Below are 17,394 nucleotides of genomic sequence, written 5' to 3' on the forward strand. Positions count from 1 at the left end.
TGACACGCCTATTCGAGCCCGGTGATCCAAGGGACACGCCCCCCACTCAAATGCAAGAGCGACTGCGGCCTCCCATTGGCTAGGCCGCCTCCGTCACCCCGCCCCCAAGGAACTAGAGCCGGAGACTCGGGGGCTAGATCAGCCTCGGAGGAGGAGCCTTAAAGAGCCCGCAGCCCCACTGGTGCCCAGGCCCAGTGCGCCCGGAGCCAGCAGCGGAGCAGTAGCGCTCCGGCAGGTACACGTTAGAAACTTTATTTTCTGGAGGCTGGGGCGGACTGAGAGTAAGGCTGGGGTCACCCCTTCTCTGGCTCCTCTGGGATCTCCTCGTTTTTGCCCTCCACGACCGCACACCCATGCTTTTGAGTTTGATTTGATAGCCTCTTGGTTGACCGCGCGGAGCCCCGACGACTGAACAGGGATAGCCGCCGCCACACCACGGTGATCAGAAGGCTTTCGTTCGACTTGCGATTCCGCTGCTGGTCCGGAGAGTCCACATCGACCCTTCCGCTGCCTGCGGGGATGACCAGGCCACTAAGCTCCGCTTTACCCTCCCCGGTCCAACCTCCTGGGCAGTCCCGTGGGGACAGTCCCCTCTCCCACTTTCTAGGCCCCCCTGGTGTTTTTCTCGTCCCACCTTCCTCGACTTCCTCCGATTCCTTGCCCTGCTCATCGGAGGTGTGAGAGTCCTTGTCTTGGCAACAGCCCATGGCCCTGCACGGCCCCCAGAGAGGCCCCGCACTACGTGCCACCCACGCCAGCCCTCCCGACTGCTGCCGGCTTTGTGACGTCAGATATCCCTCAGCCCCAGCTCTGGAGGCAGCTAGCCCTCTTTCCTTTCTCCCACCACAAAAGGCTGAGAGTCATAGGGGTGTTGAGCTTTTTATTTACAAAGTGAGCACAGGCTCTTCAGGGGCTAGTGGACCCAGGCCGCTTCTTCTTTCTCCGTTTGGTTTGGAGAACCCCTTGGGTCTGCTCCAAATCAGGGAGCCTCCGCTTGGCAGCTGCCTCCAAGGATGCCCAAAGTTCATCTGTCTCAGTGTCTTCTGGGGGCACCTTCTTGGGCTCTTGAGGCTCTTGGGGCTCATCCTGGTGAGCGAGAGAAAAGCTTAGGAGTCAGGGGCACAGCAACAGACTCAGGGAAGAAGGCTCTAGCTGGAAATAATCTCTCCAGGCACCACCCCTTTTATGTCCTGCTCCCAGAAACCATTCTCATCCATGCTCCTTGCTCACCCTTGGCAGTAACCCTGTCAGGATTATAACTATTAACACCCCTCAGAGAAATTAAGTAACTTGGCAGGTCGATGGACAGTTCCAGGTCTGTATTCCAACTGCTTCCTTTTTCTCTCCACAGGGAAATCCTCACATCTATGCCCTTGGGTCCCACATTCCCAGACCCAACTGCTTACCTCCCAGTTATCCCTGCCTGACAGGAGGAGGCAGTTCAGTTGAGACTTGAGATAAACCTGCAAAAGATGAGGGGTCTTAAGGAGCCAAGCATGCTGAAACAGAAAAATGAAAGGTGGGAACAGGAGGCAGCAGGCTCTCACCTTATGCTCCAGGCCCCGTGGGTTCCGGATCCTGTGTACCCTCAAGACTCTGTCCAAGCCACAGGAGGCTAGGAGGGGCTTTGAAGGGTGGCACTGCAACCCTCGGACACTGCCCGCCAGCCCCTTCAGACAGCCCAGTAGGCGCCCTGGAGAAGAGGGCAGACATCAGTGCTAGCTGACCAGCCAACGACCATTTATTGAGTGTTTACTATTCAATCACTTTATGTTTCAATATTTAATCCTCAACATAATGCTGAGAGAGGAGTTTTATGGAGGATATTAATGATATCTCCATTTTACGGGAGAAGGAACTAAGGCACAGGGAGATGCAGTAATTTGTCCAAGGTCAAAGCTTTTGGTGAAACCAAGATTTGAACCCAGGCAATCTGCACCTGAAGGAGGGCTCACCACTCCATTGCACCCTCTGAGAGTGAATCCTGCCCTTCCTCCCACCCCTTTCCCTCCCCCAAGGCTCCCTAGTCCACTCACCTTGCCGAAGGTCAATTTCTGCCAGCTGCCCATGAGTGTTCCCCACGATCACCGAACTGAGGAGGAGAGCAGAGGCAGGTGGGGTCAGCAGGAGCTTTCTGGAGTCCTTCCTGAGCCCCACTCTTCACCCTCTAAACACTCACTTGCCCCCAGGAGTGAGGGTCATCGCTGTCAGTGGGTACTCTCCATAGGTGGCTTCTAGGACTGGCCGGCGTTGGGGGGAAGCTGGATCATAGACACGGACCTGGAAGAAGACTGAGGCATCACAAGAGTGCCCTCACCCCACATACCCACCTCTGGCTTTTCCACATCTTCACACCTTCCTTCATACACTGCTTTCTTGTTATGACCCACTCTTAGAGAAACTTTCTCATTTGAAATGCATCCCTCTTCACTGAGTGTTGAGGGGTGGGGAGAGCTGCTGTCCATTCAGGGCTGAGGGGAGAGGTCTCCCAGGTTGGGGGGTGGCACATTCCTGTAGTCTGCATGTGTGAGCATTCCATTCCCCCATACTCCCATCTTGGGATGGAATTGCAAGTCCATCCCATTGTCAGGGTGCTACATTTCAAGCAGAGAAGTTTAGCCTCAACAAGGAAGGAGAGAGGAAGTCCGCACGTGTTTTGAGCAGAGGCACTGATCAGACTTCAATATGCAGGAGCAAAGGAAACAGAGCAAATAGTGACTCAGCCTTGTCTGGGTCTTAGGACTTCCAATGAGACCAGCTGTCAAGATCCCCAGTGGGGCTCCTCCTGTAAAGTGGAGGAGCTGAGGCCAGAGAGGGGAGCATCAGGCCTGGGTCCCAAAGCAAACCAGAGGCTACATCAGGACCAGAACAGTTCTCCTGACACCCAGTCCAACGTCGTCTCTTGACACCTGCACCATGTGATTCTACTGTGAAAGGAACACTCCCTTCTCCTTTCTTCCAGGTGGGAGGAAAAGGAACAGTCATAGCTCAGGAAACTCCATCCTAGAATGCAGTAAGAGAAGGTCACTGGCTCAGCCACAGGGTTGGAACGGATGTGGGAGTGCTCCCTCCTCTGAGAGCTCAGGGAGAGAAGGACAGTGAGAAAGGCAGCTGTGCCAAACGACGGGGGCTGAGCCCGCACAGAGAGGCTGTTTCTCTAGGAGGATGCTTAATACCAGGAGGAGAGAGGGGTAGGGCAGCGCCTCACCTGGTGGTACCCTGTACAGGTGACGAGCTTCTGTGACTCTGGGAGGAACTGTATGTCCTGGTCCCAGATGGGAACCCGCAGGTCGAGCCAGTCATTCCGCACCTGGGATAGGTGGAGGAGAGAGGTGTGAGGGGCTCATTGTGGCCCTTCCTTCGGCCTTCCATTATCGTCCCTTAAAGCCCACCTGGTCTCTGACTCATAGTCAGTGGCCTCAGGCTCCCTGGACCTCAGACCCAGCCCCTCCCCAATCCCATCACTCACATTCTTGGCCCTGAACACAGGCTCCTCAGACCCCTGTAGATCCCACACCTTCAAAGCATTCTCCTTCCCACCTGTGGCAACCACATGGGGATGTGCTGGGTCTTGGCGCATCCTGCACACCCCAGGGCCCACCCTCAGTTCCAGGAGCTGAAAAAAACAAATGGGAGATGAGAGTCAGTTCCAGAGTCCTTAATCCTCTTCCCCAAAGCCCTCATTTGGCTCCTATGCTGGCCCCTGCCTTCCCCAACCATCAGGATCAGGGAAGGGGAGCCTCACTGGGTCAGAGGATGTCTCTTTGTCATTGTCATGCCAGACTCGGAGAATCCCAGAATCCACACATGTGATGAGGGTGCTGCAGGCAGAAAGAATAGAGTTAGGTTAAAAAAAAAAAAAAAAGTCTAAGAGTTTTCTAGGCCCCAGTCAACCCATCCTCAAATTCATATTAACTAGATTCCTTGTTCCTAAAGAAGACTCTAAGTGACAAACGTCTGGGCAGGGCTTGACAGCTCCCAGCTTCCCTGTCTGTTATCTCAATTTCCTCAACAGGGTGAGGGTTTACCAGTTTTATAAGTGATGAAACTGAAACTCTGAGAAATTAAAAAATTTGCCCACTCAGCTATAAATGCCAGAACCAGAGCTGGAAATCAAGCCTGTGACAGTGAAGAGCAGGACACCTTTGCTATTCCACAGCTACATCTGGGGACTCTGACCCTGCTAGTCTTTCTGAATCTTGAGTTGGTCACAAGGGGTCAGGATCAGTAGCTCTGAAAGTATTGAAATGGGACTGGTCTGGATTTAGGGTTTGGCCAAAGTAAATACCAGCTTCTTCTCTCGAGTTCCCTATTCTGGGTTCCAGACACTAAATATCACACTCTCAAAGTACCCCTCCCAGGGACGGCCCTACCTATGGTATAGTGGTTAAGTTTGGCGCCTTCCACTTTGGTGGCCTGGCTTCAGTGGCCCAGGTTCACAGGTTTGGATCCTGGGTGTGGACCTAGACCACTTGTCAGCCACACTGTCGTGGTAACACACATATAAAGTAGAGGAAGATTGGTACAGATGTTAGCTCAAGGCTAATCTTCCTCAGCAAAAAAAAAAAAAAGAAAGAAAGAAAGAAAGAAGAAGAAGTAGTACCCCTCCCTTAAAGCCCAAGCAAGTCTCTCCCCAGGATGGGTATGCCTGAGCCTATGCTCTTTCTCACATCTGCCCACCCTCCCCACCTTGGTTCAGGCTCAGTATCGCTTGCCTGGGCTGTGGCAACAGTCTCCCAGCTGCTCTCTCTCCAATCCATCCTCCACAGTCCCATAGGCTCACAGCTCTGACTATAGCACTTCCCACTCAAAATCCAATAACACCCCACCACCTACAAAACAGAAGTGCAAATCTCTCAGCGTGCCACTTAAAGCCCTTTACATTTTTTTTAAAAAGATTGGCACCTGAGCTAACAACTATTGCCAATCTTTTTCTTTTTTTCCTGCTTTTTTCTCCCCAAATCCCCCCAGTACATAGCTGTATATTCTAGTTGTAGGTCCTTCCAGTTGTGGCATGTGGGACACCGCCTCACCATGGCCTAAATGAGCAGTGCCATGTCCATGCCCAGGATCCGAACCAGCGAAACCCTGGGCCGCCAAAGCAGAGCGCGCTAACTTAACCACTGGGCCATGGGGCCGGCCCCAAAGCCCTTTACATTTAATCCCAACCTACTCTGCCCATCTTGTATTAAAATGCTGCCTTGGCTTCAACCCTCAAATGCTATTTATCTTCCCTGAAATGTACCCTTTAGCCTGACACCAATCCTTGGCCTCTGCCCTTTCTAGAATGCCCTTACCCCTTTCTCCACCTGTCAAAATTCTACCCATCCTTTGAGGCCCAGTTCAAACATCTCACCCCCAAAGAGCCTTCTTCAGATGTGACCTGTCAGAATTAACACCACCAAACCTACACAGCCTGTTCACAGTCTTCTCTCTCCATCTTTAGAAGAAAACTAGGCCAATAACCTCATCTCTCACACTTTCCTATCCAACATTGGGAGCTTCAGCACCTTGGTGATTGTTAAATTTCCATCTAAAAACATATTGTAGGGACTGCCCCGGTGGCACAGTGGTTAAGTTCGCACGTTCCACTTCAGAGGCCCAGAGTTCGCCAGTTCGGATCCCGGGTGCGGACATGGCAACGCTTGGCACACCATGCTGTGGTAGGCGTCCCACATATAAAGTAGAGGAAGATGGGCACGGATGTTAGCTCAGGGCCAGTCTTCCTCAGCAAAAAGAGGAGGATTGGCAGCAGATGTTAGCTCACGGCTAATCTTCCTCAAAAAAAAAAAAAAAAAGATAAATAAAAATAAAAAATAATTTTAAAAAGCATATTCTAAACTATTAAATGACTTGCTCAGGATCACCCAAAAGGTTATGGAGCCAGGAGAAAAACGCTGGAAGATGCAAACTCTAGGAAGGCTTGTACTATGGGTGTCTGGTTTACCTGTAGCCCTTGCATTTCGCCCAATGCCTATAACTCAGTAGGTGTTCAATAAATGTTTGTTATGAATGAAGGAAGACAGGACACAAGTCCCTGTCACCCAGCCCAGGCCCGTCTCACCTAAGGGTTGATGGCTATTATTCGGCCGTCCTGCGGGAACCTCAACGTTCTCCCTACGACCTGAGCGTTCGGCGAGGGGCTCAGTCTTACCCGTCCACCTGGGCGAGCCCTCGGAACGTGCCCTCCCCTCCGGGACAGTGCCTCTGGCCCTGGAATCTGCCCTCTTCGATGCTGAAGTGCCTCACTGTCCTGTCGGCGCAGCCCACCAGGATCTGCGGGCAGAAGAAGGCAGGATGGCGAGGACAGCGAGGCCGCCGTGCCCCGACCCCCCAGCTCCGGCCCGGCCAGCGGCCGCTCACCTGAGTCTCGCCGCCGGCGCCCCAGCACAGGGCGCTCACCGCCTCCTCGCGCCGCGGCTGTCCCGTCGCCGTGAAGTTCGCCGCCTGTTTGCGCTGAAGGTTCACCCCTGCGGGTCGCAGGCGTCAGTCGCGTCGGGGACGCAAGCGGACGACCCCCCGCACTTCCCGACGCCCGGCCGCGCCACGCACCTTTCAGGATCCCAGTCTCAGTGCCGACCCACACATGGTTCCAGCGCGCCCCAGCAGCCGCCATCACGGAGCCAGAGGGCCGGCAGCGCGCACTTCCGGCGCAGCGTCTGCGTCACCGGAGCGCGCCGAGAGCCATCCTCGACGAACGCCGTTCCTGGGCGTTTAAAGAGCTGGAAGAGCGAAGATCCCTTGCCTGTTGCGGCTGGTTTTGCTTTACGAGAACGAAGTCTGGAGACGCTTGCAGATTGACAGTGGAGAGTTGAGGAGTAACCTGACCATTTCATACTTGAAGTGGAACGCCTCCTAACTGGACCGCGACGCCGGTCGAACCAGGCCTAGTCCCTGTCCGTCCTCCAAAGCATCGCGGAAAACCTTTTCTGTGCAAGACAAGCGCCCCCTTCAGAAACGATTCAGATCACTCATGAGGCGCATGGCTTCAACCTCGAGTATAAAAGACACGGATGAAGAAAGACGGGGAGGGCATCGTTTTTATTTCCTCACATTGAAGTTTGGTGATGGTAAAAAATTAGCTCAAACTGAGAGTGAAAATCTTCAAAGGTAACAAAAACAATATTTCTCCCAAGCATAAGCTGCAACTTTAAAATGTAACGGGCCGGCCTGGTGGCGCAGCGGTTAAGTGCGCACGTTCTGCGTAGGTGGCCCTGGGTTTCCCCGTTCGGATCCCAGGTGCGGACATGGCACTGTGTGGCAAGCCATGCTGTGGTCGGTGTCCCACGTATAAAGCAGAGGAAGATGGGCACGGATGTTAGCTCAGGGCCAGTCTTGCTCAGCAAAAAGAGGAGGATTTGCAGCAGATGTTAGCTCAGGGCTAATCTTCCTTGAGAATAATTAATTAAAATGTCCTAACGGCCCCCTTCTTGAGTGAGTACTGTTTTCTTACTGAGAGGTTGTGTTCTCTGAAATCAGAGACTATCAGAAACTTCTTCATTTCAAATTATAGCCGTATGAATGAAGCATCCCACTCTTGCCTGGCGGATCTAAATCCTCCACGAAGCAGTAGCCTTGATTTCCAGCTCAGCTGCAGAGCTGCCGATAGGAGTTCTGAGCATAAACATTCCACATTCTCTAAATTTTGTATTACCAAGGAAACGGCACCCTCGCTCTACTTCGCAGTCCAGACCTGATGCTGACCTCTTTCCACACAGCCCTGCTTTGTGTTGAGCGTATCAACAAGCTATTTATTTTCTTTAAAAAAAAAAAAAAAAAAAAAAAAATCTTTCTTATGTAACGTATCCCATCTTTTTTTTTTTTAAGATTTTATTTTTTTCCATTTTCTCCCCAAAGCCTCCTGCTACATAGTTATATATTCTTCCTTGTGGTCCTTCTAGTTGTGGCAAGTGGGACGCGGCCTCAGCGGGGCTCGGTGAGCAGCACCATGTCCGCGCCCGGGATTCCAACAAACGAAACACTGGGCCGCCTGCAGCAGAGCGCGGGAACTTAACCACTCGGCCACGGGGCCAGCCCCTCAACAAGCTATTTAAATTAAACCTAAACTCTGTATTTCCCTTTATTTTTGAGACGTCCAACCATTCATTCCTCTGCTGGAAGGTCTACCCTTGTAAAGTTGGGAACACACCCGGGGTTCTAAGATTGATGCGGCGAGACCAATGGCCTCCCGTTTACTATTAGGGGAAAACTAAAAGCTGAAGAACGACAGAAGGACCAAGCACTTTCTTACATAAGACAAACAAGGACTTTAAAAAAGAGTGCACCCTTCCTAGAAGTATAGTAGTAATGCCAGTGGATGCACAGCCAGAAAAACCTAGCTGGCATTCGAGTTTCTTTTTCGAAAGTTTTCTTAGCAAACTGTCCTGTACTAAAGAACGCACCAGGCACGCTGGAAAGTATGAACACTGACCTAACGCTTAAATACCTAGAACAACTTTCTTCCGTAGGAACACTTTTCCTACCATTTAATTACACTAACTACACTGTAGCATAACTTCACCCAGCGTTACTAGCAAATGCCCAAAACCTAAAGTAACTTCCTTCATAAAGCGGAAGCAGTTACTACTGACGCTACTAAGCTCAACGTTATAACTAACTACATTATGGATGAAGTACTGCATTATCTAGAATTGGAACAAATTTTTGATTCTTACTTTGAAACCACAGTTATTCCCCTTGAAGGGGGTGCACCGTTCCTGGAAGTACTGCAATACCTGGTCGATGCGTGGAGTGGACGGAGCAAGCTCCTATTCCATCTCCTAATTCCAAAAATCCATTTAATATATTGTCCTCGGATAGAGGACGTATCAGATATTAAACTGATAAGAACAGATACTACACTTGATCTTAGCCAAAAGGCCGAGAAGCGATACCGGTCATCGTGTCTCCCAGCCAGCCTTACCCTTACTTTAGCTTTCGCAGTTGTGGTGACTTTTAGGGCATAATGATTACATTACCTTTCAAAATGTATTCTTTCCTAAACTCATTTCCTCATTATTTTCCCTTCACCATAATAGCTAGATTTTGGGAAACAGACCTTAAATAGGGTTCTTTACCGCTTCGCCTGCCTGCTCACGTTCGGTGGCTTTGCATAAACCCGCCCCTCCACTTTTTTACATTCTCGGGATTGGTTCACACATATGCTGTGATTTCAGTGCCCGTGTGGTCTCTATTTCTCCCAGACTGTGGCGTTAGGCTTCCATCCTGAAGACTGGGACGCTCCTAGGGGCGGCTGGGCGGTGGTCTCCAATAAGCGATTGCAGGGGCGGCGGGGGGGCGGTGCCCCATCCGGGACATTTATTTGAAGAGGCCGCAGTTGCGAGCGCGAGCTTTGCAGTCCAAAGAACTGAGTTGGGATCCCGGCTCGCCAGTTCCTGAGTGGACGTGAGGCGTGTTGCCTGGGCTCCTCTCCCTTGTTAAGTGGGGGAAGGATAACACGCGTTTATGGAGTGGTTGTGAAAACCGAGGGCACCTTGTGCGCTGGGCCCAGAGCTGACGGCGAAGGTTGGCCTTTAGGACTGCGTTCCCCTCGCATCCTGGAGCTCCAGGCTCCCTTCTGCGCCTCCCCTTGACTTGTAACATCCCCCTCCCCACCCCACCCCCTCCCCACCCCACCCCACCCCACCCCCACCCCACCCCCCCCCCCCACCCACCCCCTGTTGCATCTTGCCGTTTGCACCATCTGTCACTCACCCTTGGCACTTCACAAAGGGGAAAAGATGCACCAAGAAAAACGTTTTGGAGGCTCCTTCTTCCTAAATCCAAGATCCAAGCGGCGGGAGGGAGGGGGTGAGATCCGTGTAGGTAAAATGTAAATGAAGCAATTTTTTTTATAGGCTCAAAGCAAAGCCCGGCTGGATGAAAGGGATTAATATCCGGCCCTGGCTGAGAACGGATTTGAGGTCCTATTTCCTTGGAGACACTATTAATATAAATGTGGAAGATTCTGTTCGAAACCTCTTTAGCTGAAGCTCTACTCTGAGGCCGGAAATAGAGCCCACGTCTGTGTCAAAGCGCCTGCATTGTATGGAAAAAAAAAGAGGCGGGGGCGCGGCCAGGTGGCTAAATGGTTAAATTCCTGGACTCCGCTTTGGAGGCCCAGGGTTTCGCCGGTTCCGATTCTGGGCGCGGACACGGCACCGCTCATTGGGCCATGCTGAGGCGGGGTCCCACATGCCACAACTAGAAGGACCCACAACTAAAATATACAACTATGTACTGGAGGGATTTGGGGAGAAAAAGCAGAAAAGAAAAAAAAAGCGCTTGCAGAGGCATGGCTGAGGTCCTTTAGGCAAGAGTGGGGCCTTCCATTCTCATGGATGTGATTTCAACTAGCAGAGTTTCTGGTAATCTATGATTTTAGAGAACAAAATTCTCAGCACCGTGTCCCTTATGTTAATAAACAGAAGCAGTTTCTACAGGTTCCTAAGTAAAACCGGAGGCTCCAGGGAGAGGCTGAATCAAGGGGGTGTGGTGGGCAGAATGATACCCCCACAAACATGCCCCTGGCCTAATTCTCAGAACCTCCGAAGGTGTTACCTTCCCTGGGAAAGGCACTTTGCATTTACGGTTAAATTAAGGATTTGAGAAGGAGAGATCATCTTGGATTATCTGGTGGGCCCTGTATAATCACAAAGGTCCTTATTAGGGTAGGGAGTAGAGGGAGACAGGAGGCTCCGTCAGAGCATAGCGGCAGGAGAAAGATTTGATGCACCGTTGCTGGCTTTGAAGATAGAAGGGAGTCATCAGCCAAGGAGTGTGGGCGCCTCTAGAAGCTGGAAAAGGCAAGGCAATAGATTCTTTCTTAGACCCTCCAGAAAGGAATGCAGCCCTGCTGACACAGCTTGATTTTAGCCCAGTGAGACCCATTTTGGAGTTTTGACATCCAGAACTGTAAGATAATAAATTTGTTTCGTTTCCAGCCACTGAGTTTGTGGTAATTTTTTACAACAGCAGTAGAAAAACGAATACAGGGGCAAATGCAAAATTCGTTTTCTTTCTTTCTTTTTTTTGAGCAAGATTAGCCGTGAGCTAACATCTGTTGCCAATCCTCCTCTTTTTGCTGAGGAAGACTGGCCCTGAGCTAACATCCGTGCCCATCTTCCTCCACTTTATATGTGGGACGCCTACCACAACATGGCTTGCCAAGCTGTGCCACGTCCGCACTCGGGATCCAAACCAGCGAACCCCAGGCTGCCAAAGTGGAACGTGTGAACTTAACCACTGCACCACTGGGCCGGCCCCTCAGTTTCTTTCAATCCCAATCTGCTCCAAATTCTGCGAGATCCAACCTGGGGAAGGCCCCAGCTGCCCAGCTGAGCAGGCTTCAGTCCTTCTGCCCAGGCTGCATCCAAGGGTCCTGGAGCACAGATCTCTTGGTGGGCAGCTCCCCAGTTGGGTCTCAGAGGTCAGCAGTAGCCCTGTTCCTCCTCTGAAGCAAAGGCAAGTGGGAGTGGCTCCCTCCCTCATTCTGCTATTATCCCTGCCTCTTGCTGTGTGGATACAGAAGGCTGGTAGTAAGGGTCCCACAAGAACTTGTGAATACATTTGCTCCTTGGGAGGCCATTTGTCTATTTGCTTATGCTTACTGAGCAGACACTCTACAACGATAAGCAAAATCAGACATGGACCTTGCCTTCATGATGTTTATAGTCTACTGGGGAAAACTGAGAGATGGCTCCCCTGATCCTCGCGGCAAGAGATGAAGGTGGCTGTGATGGCAGAGATGGAGAGAAGCGGAAGAGTTCACAGAGATTCACTGACCTTGATGACAGGCAAAGTGAGGCCAAGAGAAGAATATTCTTTCCATGTGGGTACATTTAAACTTTGTAACAATGTTTTATTTTCATGAAACTAATATAAACTGTCAAGTAGTGTGCAAAGGCTTATAACAACCTCCTCTCCAATTTACACCCCCCTTTTAACTCTTTAAACTTTTTTTAATGGTACTTCCCTCTATATTTATAAATCGATTAGACAATTTTAGACTTTCCTTTTTTTTGGCATTCTTGAGAGGAAGATGTTATAAACTTGAAAACCAACACGCTATGAAGCAGATCAAAGAAATGCATTGTCAACTTGAAGAGGTTTTTAATTTTTGTTACATTCCCCAAATCTGTTGAGAATCTGTTGTAGGCTTTCCCCAAATAAACATGTCTGCCTTACATAATTTTGCATACAATTTCCAGGGGGACTTGTAGAGCCCCCTGAAGGCATTCACTAACCTAAAAGTTAACAACCACAGCCCTAAAAAAGACAGAAGAACCTGCCTGAAGGAGTCCAAACACCTGAAAAGAGGCCACATCAAGTGAAGGAAGAGGATCTGGAAGTCCTGGGGGCCCTTGTGGGCAGGCCTGTCCAAGGGCTGTCCGAGAGAGCCCTGGCTCCAGGACTTAAGAGTGGCTATCCTGGGCCCATTTTCTTTTCTTTTTTCTTTTTTTTTTTTTAAATTTTTTAGTGAGTTAATGATAGGTTACAATCTTGTGAAATTTCAGTTGTATATTATTGTCTGTCAATCGTGTTGTAGGTGCAACCCTTCACCCTTTCTGCCCACCCCCCACCCCGCCTTTCCCCTGGTAGCCACTAATCTGTTCTCTTTGTCCACATGTTTAAACTCCTCATGTGAGTGGAGTCATACAGAGATTGTCCTTCTCTATCTGGCTTATTTCACTTAACATAATTCCCTCAAGGTCCATCCATGTTGTTGCAAATGGGACGATTTTGTTCTGTTTTACGGCTGAGTAGTATTCCATTGTATATACATACCTCATCTTCTTTATCCAATCATCTGTTGATGGGCACTTACGTTGCTTCCACATCTTGGCTATTGTAAATAATGCTGCAATAAACATTGGAGTGCATAGGACTTTTGGAATTGCTGACTTCAAGCTCTCTGGATAGATACCCAGTAGTGGAATAGCTGGATCATATGGCAGTTCTATTTTTAATTTTTTGAGGCATCTCCGTACTGGTACTGTTTTCCACAGTGGCTGCACCAGTTTGCATTCCCACCAGCAGTGTGTGAGGGTTCCTTTTTCTCCACAACCTCTCCAATATTTGCTACTATTTGTTTTAGTTATTTTTGTCATTCTAATGGGTGTAAGGTGATATCTTAGTGTAGTTTTGATTTGCATTTCCCTGATGATCAGTGATGATGAGCATCTTTTCATGTGCCGATTGGCCATCGTATATCTTCTTTGGAGAAATGTCTGTTCCTGGGCCCATTTTCCCTCACGGCAACTCTGACCTGGAGTTAGGCAGGTCCTGGAAAAGAGGCACCAACTCTCATCTTGGCCATCAACCCCACCCTCTTTGCCAATTTGTTTTGATTCCCTGGCTCTCTAGGAATTCAAATTTTCTACTCCTACTTACACTCTCTGCTGAAATGATCTCATCCAGTGCCTTGGGTTTCCCTCCCATCCATTCCCCGGTGACAACCTATTCCCTGTCTCCAGCCTGACTGGTCAGTGGTGCCCGGCACCCTTCCTGGTGCTTTACGTGTATTAACAACCTTAAAGGATAAGCGGGTATCATCATCTTCCCTCTTCTGCTGATGGGGAAATGGAGGTGCAGCAGGTGAGGTGACTTTCTTAAAGTCACATAGCTATTAAGTGGCAGAGACAGACTCCAAACCCAAGTGGCCTGGCTTTGGAGCCCACATTCCTAAACCCTATGCCATACCGTCCTCACTTGACTCTCTCCTTGGATGTCTGGGAGGTATCTCAAACTCAGTACAGTTGGCCCTCTGTATCTGTGGTTTTGGCATCTGCGGGTACAGAGGGCTAACTGTATTCATTGTACTACTACAATTTTATACACATAAGGGACTTGAGCATCCTTGGATTTTGATATCCGTGGGGGTTCCTGGAACAAGTCCCTGCAGATACTGAGGGACATACTGTATATCCAAAATGATTCCCTCCTCCTCCCACCAGGACATCCTTTATGCTCCCTTCGCCTCACCCCCACATCCACTCCATCAGCCAATCCTGTTGCTTCTACCTCCAAAATACATTCTGAATCACTCCATTTCATTCCATCTATTTCCTAGCCTGGACCCTTCTGCCTCCAGCTCTCCCCATCTTCTCTTTTAGGTTTCAGTTCAAATGCTACATCCTCAGAAATGCCTTCCCTGACCACCTTTCTTACCACATCACAGATTTGTGTTCTTTGCTGGCATTTATCATACATCTCAGGGTGTCTGAAACTCATCGCTGTTGACACTTGGGGCTGGGTAATTCATTGTTTGGGGAGTGGGAGAGAGGGAGCTGTGCTGTGCATTGCAGGGTGTTTGGCGGCATCTTTGGCCTCTACCCAGTAGATGCCAGTAGTGTACCCCCCCAACCCCCTAAAGTTGTGACAACCAAAAATGTCCCCAGACATTGCTAAATGTCCCCCAGGGGGCAAAATCACCCCTGGTTGAGAACCACTGTGCTATTTCAAATGATCTTATGTGTTGACTGTTTTATTTTGCCACTCCCTCTTCTTCTAGAATGTAACCAAAGAGCAGTCAACAAAGACAGGAGCAAGGCCTTGGTCTCCGGTGAGTATGTGAGTGAATTTAAGTGAGGTCGTCTTGTTACACTAAATGGCCCCAGCCCCTCCTCTGTGTGACTGCTTGCTGCTCTGCACGTACTCTAAAATAATTCACGTTTTCCTCATTTTTGGCCTCCACTTATGCACGTGCTCCTCCGTAGCTTGATAAATTAAAACTTTGTTCTATGAGTTTCTATCCAGGAACAGGCTGACCACGGTGGGAAACACACCTACAAAGTATCCATCACAGCTGACAGAAGAATGGAACCATGTGATACCTGGAGCCCATCATGCGGGAAGACTAACATCCCTGGAACACTCCCTCACTGCCCATTTTTCCTATATAGCTACCTCAAGAGTCTGTAAATTTTTTGTGTGTGTGTGTGAGGAAGATTGGCCCTGAGCTAACATCTGTGCCAATCTTCCTCTATTTTGTATGTGGGATGCTGCCACAGCATGGCTTGAAGAGCACTGTGTATGTCCACACCCAGGATCCAAACCTATGAACCCTGGGCTGTTGAAGTGGAGTGTGTGAACTTAACCATGACACCAGTGGGCTGGCCCCAAGATTCTGCAATTTTTGAAGACTTTGAGATAGTAGTCTACTGTCTTCCTGACTATGCTGGCTAATTGAATTAAAACTTCCTTTCTGGATCCCTAACTCGGTGTGATTAATTGGCTCAGATGGTGGTGAGCACAGCAAGCCCATTGCTTCATATCAAGTACATTGCTATGTTTGGGATGGAGCAGGTTGTGGGCAGTGTTACCACTTAACGCGGTGGAGAGACTTGGGGAGGAGCGGACGTGAACAGGACAGGGAATCAAGGGTCTGAATCTGTGACTGGCTATCAGCTGGGGAGGTCAAGGGGTGGTTGGATGTACCAGGAACTCAGGGAAGAGGTCCAGGCTAAAGATATTGTAATGAGTCACTGGTGTACAGAAGGAATGTGAGGAGCTGGGGCTCACTCATTCTGGCACTCTCCCCCATTTCCCCATACAGTCCCACTCTCATTTCTTAGCCTAAATAGTCAATAACTCCAGGCTTAATTTGACTTCCTCATTTGCCAAATGGTGAGTATTGGGGGAATGCTTCATTCTCTACCAAACACTTCCAGTGCATCTTGCCTGGCCCCTTCGCCAGCCTCAGTCTAGCTTTGGTTCCATCACTTCCTTGCTGTTTCCCAGGTCTGGGTTACACTCACAGCGGCCTCCAGACTCCCAGAGCGAACAGCGTGGTCTGACGGTTAAGCCCCTGGGACTTTGGCAACTGATCCTCCCCTGCTATCCCAACTCTGACAGCGGGCAAGTTGCTTATCTTTTCTTTGCCTCAGTTTCTTCCTCCATCCAAGGATGCTTCTGGCACGTGCCTCCCAGGGTTGGAGAGAGGGCGAGATGACCTATTATTGCACATGGTGACCTGCTTGCAGTTACTTTCAGTTCCACGTGACCTTTTTTTTTTTGTGAGGAAGATCAGCCCTAAGCTAACTGCTGCCAATCTCCCTCTTTTTGCTGAGGAAGACTGGCCCTGAGCTAACATCCATGCCCATCTTCCTCTACTTTATATGTGGGACGCCTACCACAGCATGGCTTGCCAAGCAGTGCCATGTCCACATCCGGGATCAAACCGGTGAACCCTGGGCTGCTCAAGTGGAAGGTACCACTTAACCGCTGCGCTCCTGGGCCGGCCCTTCCATGTGACCTCTTTATGGCTTTAACACCGATTCATCTGGGGTGTGTGTGGGTGCTCTCGTCCCCGTTTCCAGATCAGCACTCTGCAGGTTCTCCCACTGCTTACAGTGCCTTTCTGGGTTTCTCCTCTGCTGTTCCTCTAGCCTTTAAAATGCTGGTGCTGCCCCAGGGGCCTTGGGTGGGTCCTCTTGATCCCCGTTCGGTGCTGGCCTTCCCATTCTTGTGGCTGTGATTACTGTGTGGACAACTCTCAGATCCTTACGGCTACCATTTAATGAGCAGAAAATACATTTCCTTTACCTTGCCCTTATACTATAGTCCTGACACAAGAGGTCTGTTCTAAAATTTACATGTGGAAATGTAGAAATATGTGGGAAACCCTTAATTCATCACCATTTGGTATCCATTCTTTCAAATATTTTGAGAAATCTAAGGGTGGTCATTATCTGCAAACTTACATCAGAATTGTTGGGTGGGTTGGGGTGTGTATGGGGGTTAGGGTGCATGTTAACCATGTAGATTTGAGATTCCAAGTCTGAGAAACTACTTACCTGCTCTGAAGGTTGAATTATTAACCTATGCATACACATATACCCACCAATGGTGCCACTGCCTTTACCATACTTCATTTAACCCCAAGTCAAAGCCAGCTTGCCCAGAGCCAACTAAAACATTGCCTTGGGTATGTGTAGGGACAGGCCACCTGTTCACATGAAGACTAAATTTTCAAGTACCCTTTCATCTATCTTGTTTGAACTCCACTTCCTAAATTTATACTCAGATGTTTAATAGTACATGTAGATCAAGATGGATGTTCAATGCGAATTGTATTATTCACTCAACAAGTATTCACCTGAGTAGCCCTGCCACATGTTGTAGAAGGTGCACCTATCTAGCTGAACATGACATAAATCCATTTCCCATGGAAAGAACGGGCGGTAGGAGACAGACAAAAGCAGGCCCATTTCAATCAAGTTAGTTAATTTACACCAACAGCATACCTCGACTGATCAAGGTAGGCCTCTCAGGAGTGACTTCCAATGAATCACCTACATTGAAGAATCCAGGGAATTCCAGAGAGGGAAGAATAAATCTAGAGGCTCAGAGGCTTGTTAGAGAAACAGAAATGCAAGAGTAGCTTCAGTGAGG

The 17,394-nt window shown here is 49.6% G+C and overlaps 1 protein-coding gene, 2 long non-coding RNA genes and 1 other non-coding gene across 8 annotated transcripts; 2 read left to right on the forward strand and 2 right to left on the reverse strand.

Annotated features, from left to right (window-relative positions):
• Positions 1 to 2: 2 nt before the first annotated feature.
• LOC138916727 (uncharacterized) lies at positions 3 to 1,811 on the forward strand. Its single transcript, XR_011424065.1, has 2 exons — positions 3 to 235; positions 378 to 1,811. It is a non-coding gene; the product is annotated as an uncharacterized lncRNA (long non-coding RNA).
• On the reverse strand, positions 864 to 6,687 carry WDR74 (WD repeat domain 74). 5 transcript variants are annotated; one of them, XM_070230031.1, is made up of 12 exons: positions 6,553 to 6,646; positions 6,364 to 6,470; positions 6,155 to 6,276; positions 4,716 to 4,832; positions 3,746 to 3,821; positions 3,470 to 3,616; positions 3,209 to 3,310; positions 2,180 to 2,280; positions 2,037 to 2,092; positions 1,548 to 1,693; positions 1,407 to 1,463; positions 864 to 1,086 (listed from the first exon to the last, which is right to left on the reverse strand). In XM_070230031.1, the coding sequence occupies exons 6-12, from the start codon at positions 3,578 to 3,580 to the stop codon at positions 907 to 909; spliced, it is 753 nt and encodes a 250-aa protein (XP_070086132.1). In that variant the 5' UTR covers positions 3,581 to 3,616; positions 3,746 to 3,821; positions 4,716 to 4,832; positions 6,155 to 6,276; positions 6,364 to 6,470; positions 6,553 to 6,646; the 3' UTR covers positions 864 to 906. The 5 variants fall into 5 exon arrangements, with proteins under 5 accessions (XP_070086132.1, XP_070086133.1, XP_023510012.2 ...); XM_070230032.1 differs by having other exon boundaries at positions 6,065 to 6,276; positions 6,553 to 6,625; XM_023654244.2 differs by lacking the exon at positions 4,716 to 4,832 and having other exon boundaries at positions 6,553 to 6,687.
• Positions 6,688 to 6,977: 290 nt separating this feature from the next.
• Positions 6,978 to 15,217, forward strand: LOC111775954 (uncharacterized). The gene is made up of 4 exons (XR_011424066.1): positions 6,978 to 7,110; positions 11,674 to 11,830; positions 14,513 to 14,563; positions 14,758 to 15,217. It is a non-coding gene; the product is annotated as an uncharacterized lncRNA (long non-coding RNA).
• On the reverse strand, positions 8,702 to 8,892 carry LOC111776136 (U2 spliceosomal RNA). The gene has a single exon (XR_002812090.2). It is a non-coding gene; the product is annotated as a U2 spliceosomal RNA (small nuclear RNA).
• Positions 15,218 to 17,394: the final 2,177 nt, after the last annotated feature.

This window comes from Equus caballus, chromosome 12 (assembly GCF_041296265.1).
Source record: "Equus caballus isolate H_3958 breed thoroughbred chromosome 12, TB-T2T, whole genome shotgun sequence".
NCBI classification, from domain to species: Eukaryota; Metazoa; Chordata; class Mammalia; order Perissodactyla; family Equidae; genus Equus; species Equus caballus.

Coding starts and splice junctions, on each gene's coding strand:
- WDR74 (XM_023654244.2), bottom strand. CDS start 6,616: ATGGCGGCTGCTGGGGCGCGCTGGAACCATGTGTGGGTCGGCACTGAG. Junction 2,093..2,179: donor ACCCTCACTCCTGGGGGCAA/GTGAGTGTTTAG, acceptor TCTCCTCCTCAG/TTCGGTGATCGTGGGGAACA. Junction 1,694..2,036: donor AGAAATTGACCTTCGGCAAG/GTGAGTGGACTA, acceptor CCTCTTCTCCAG/GGCGCCTACTGGGCTGTCTG.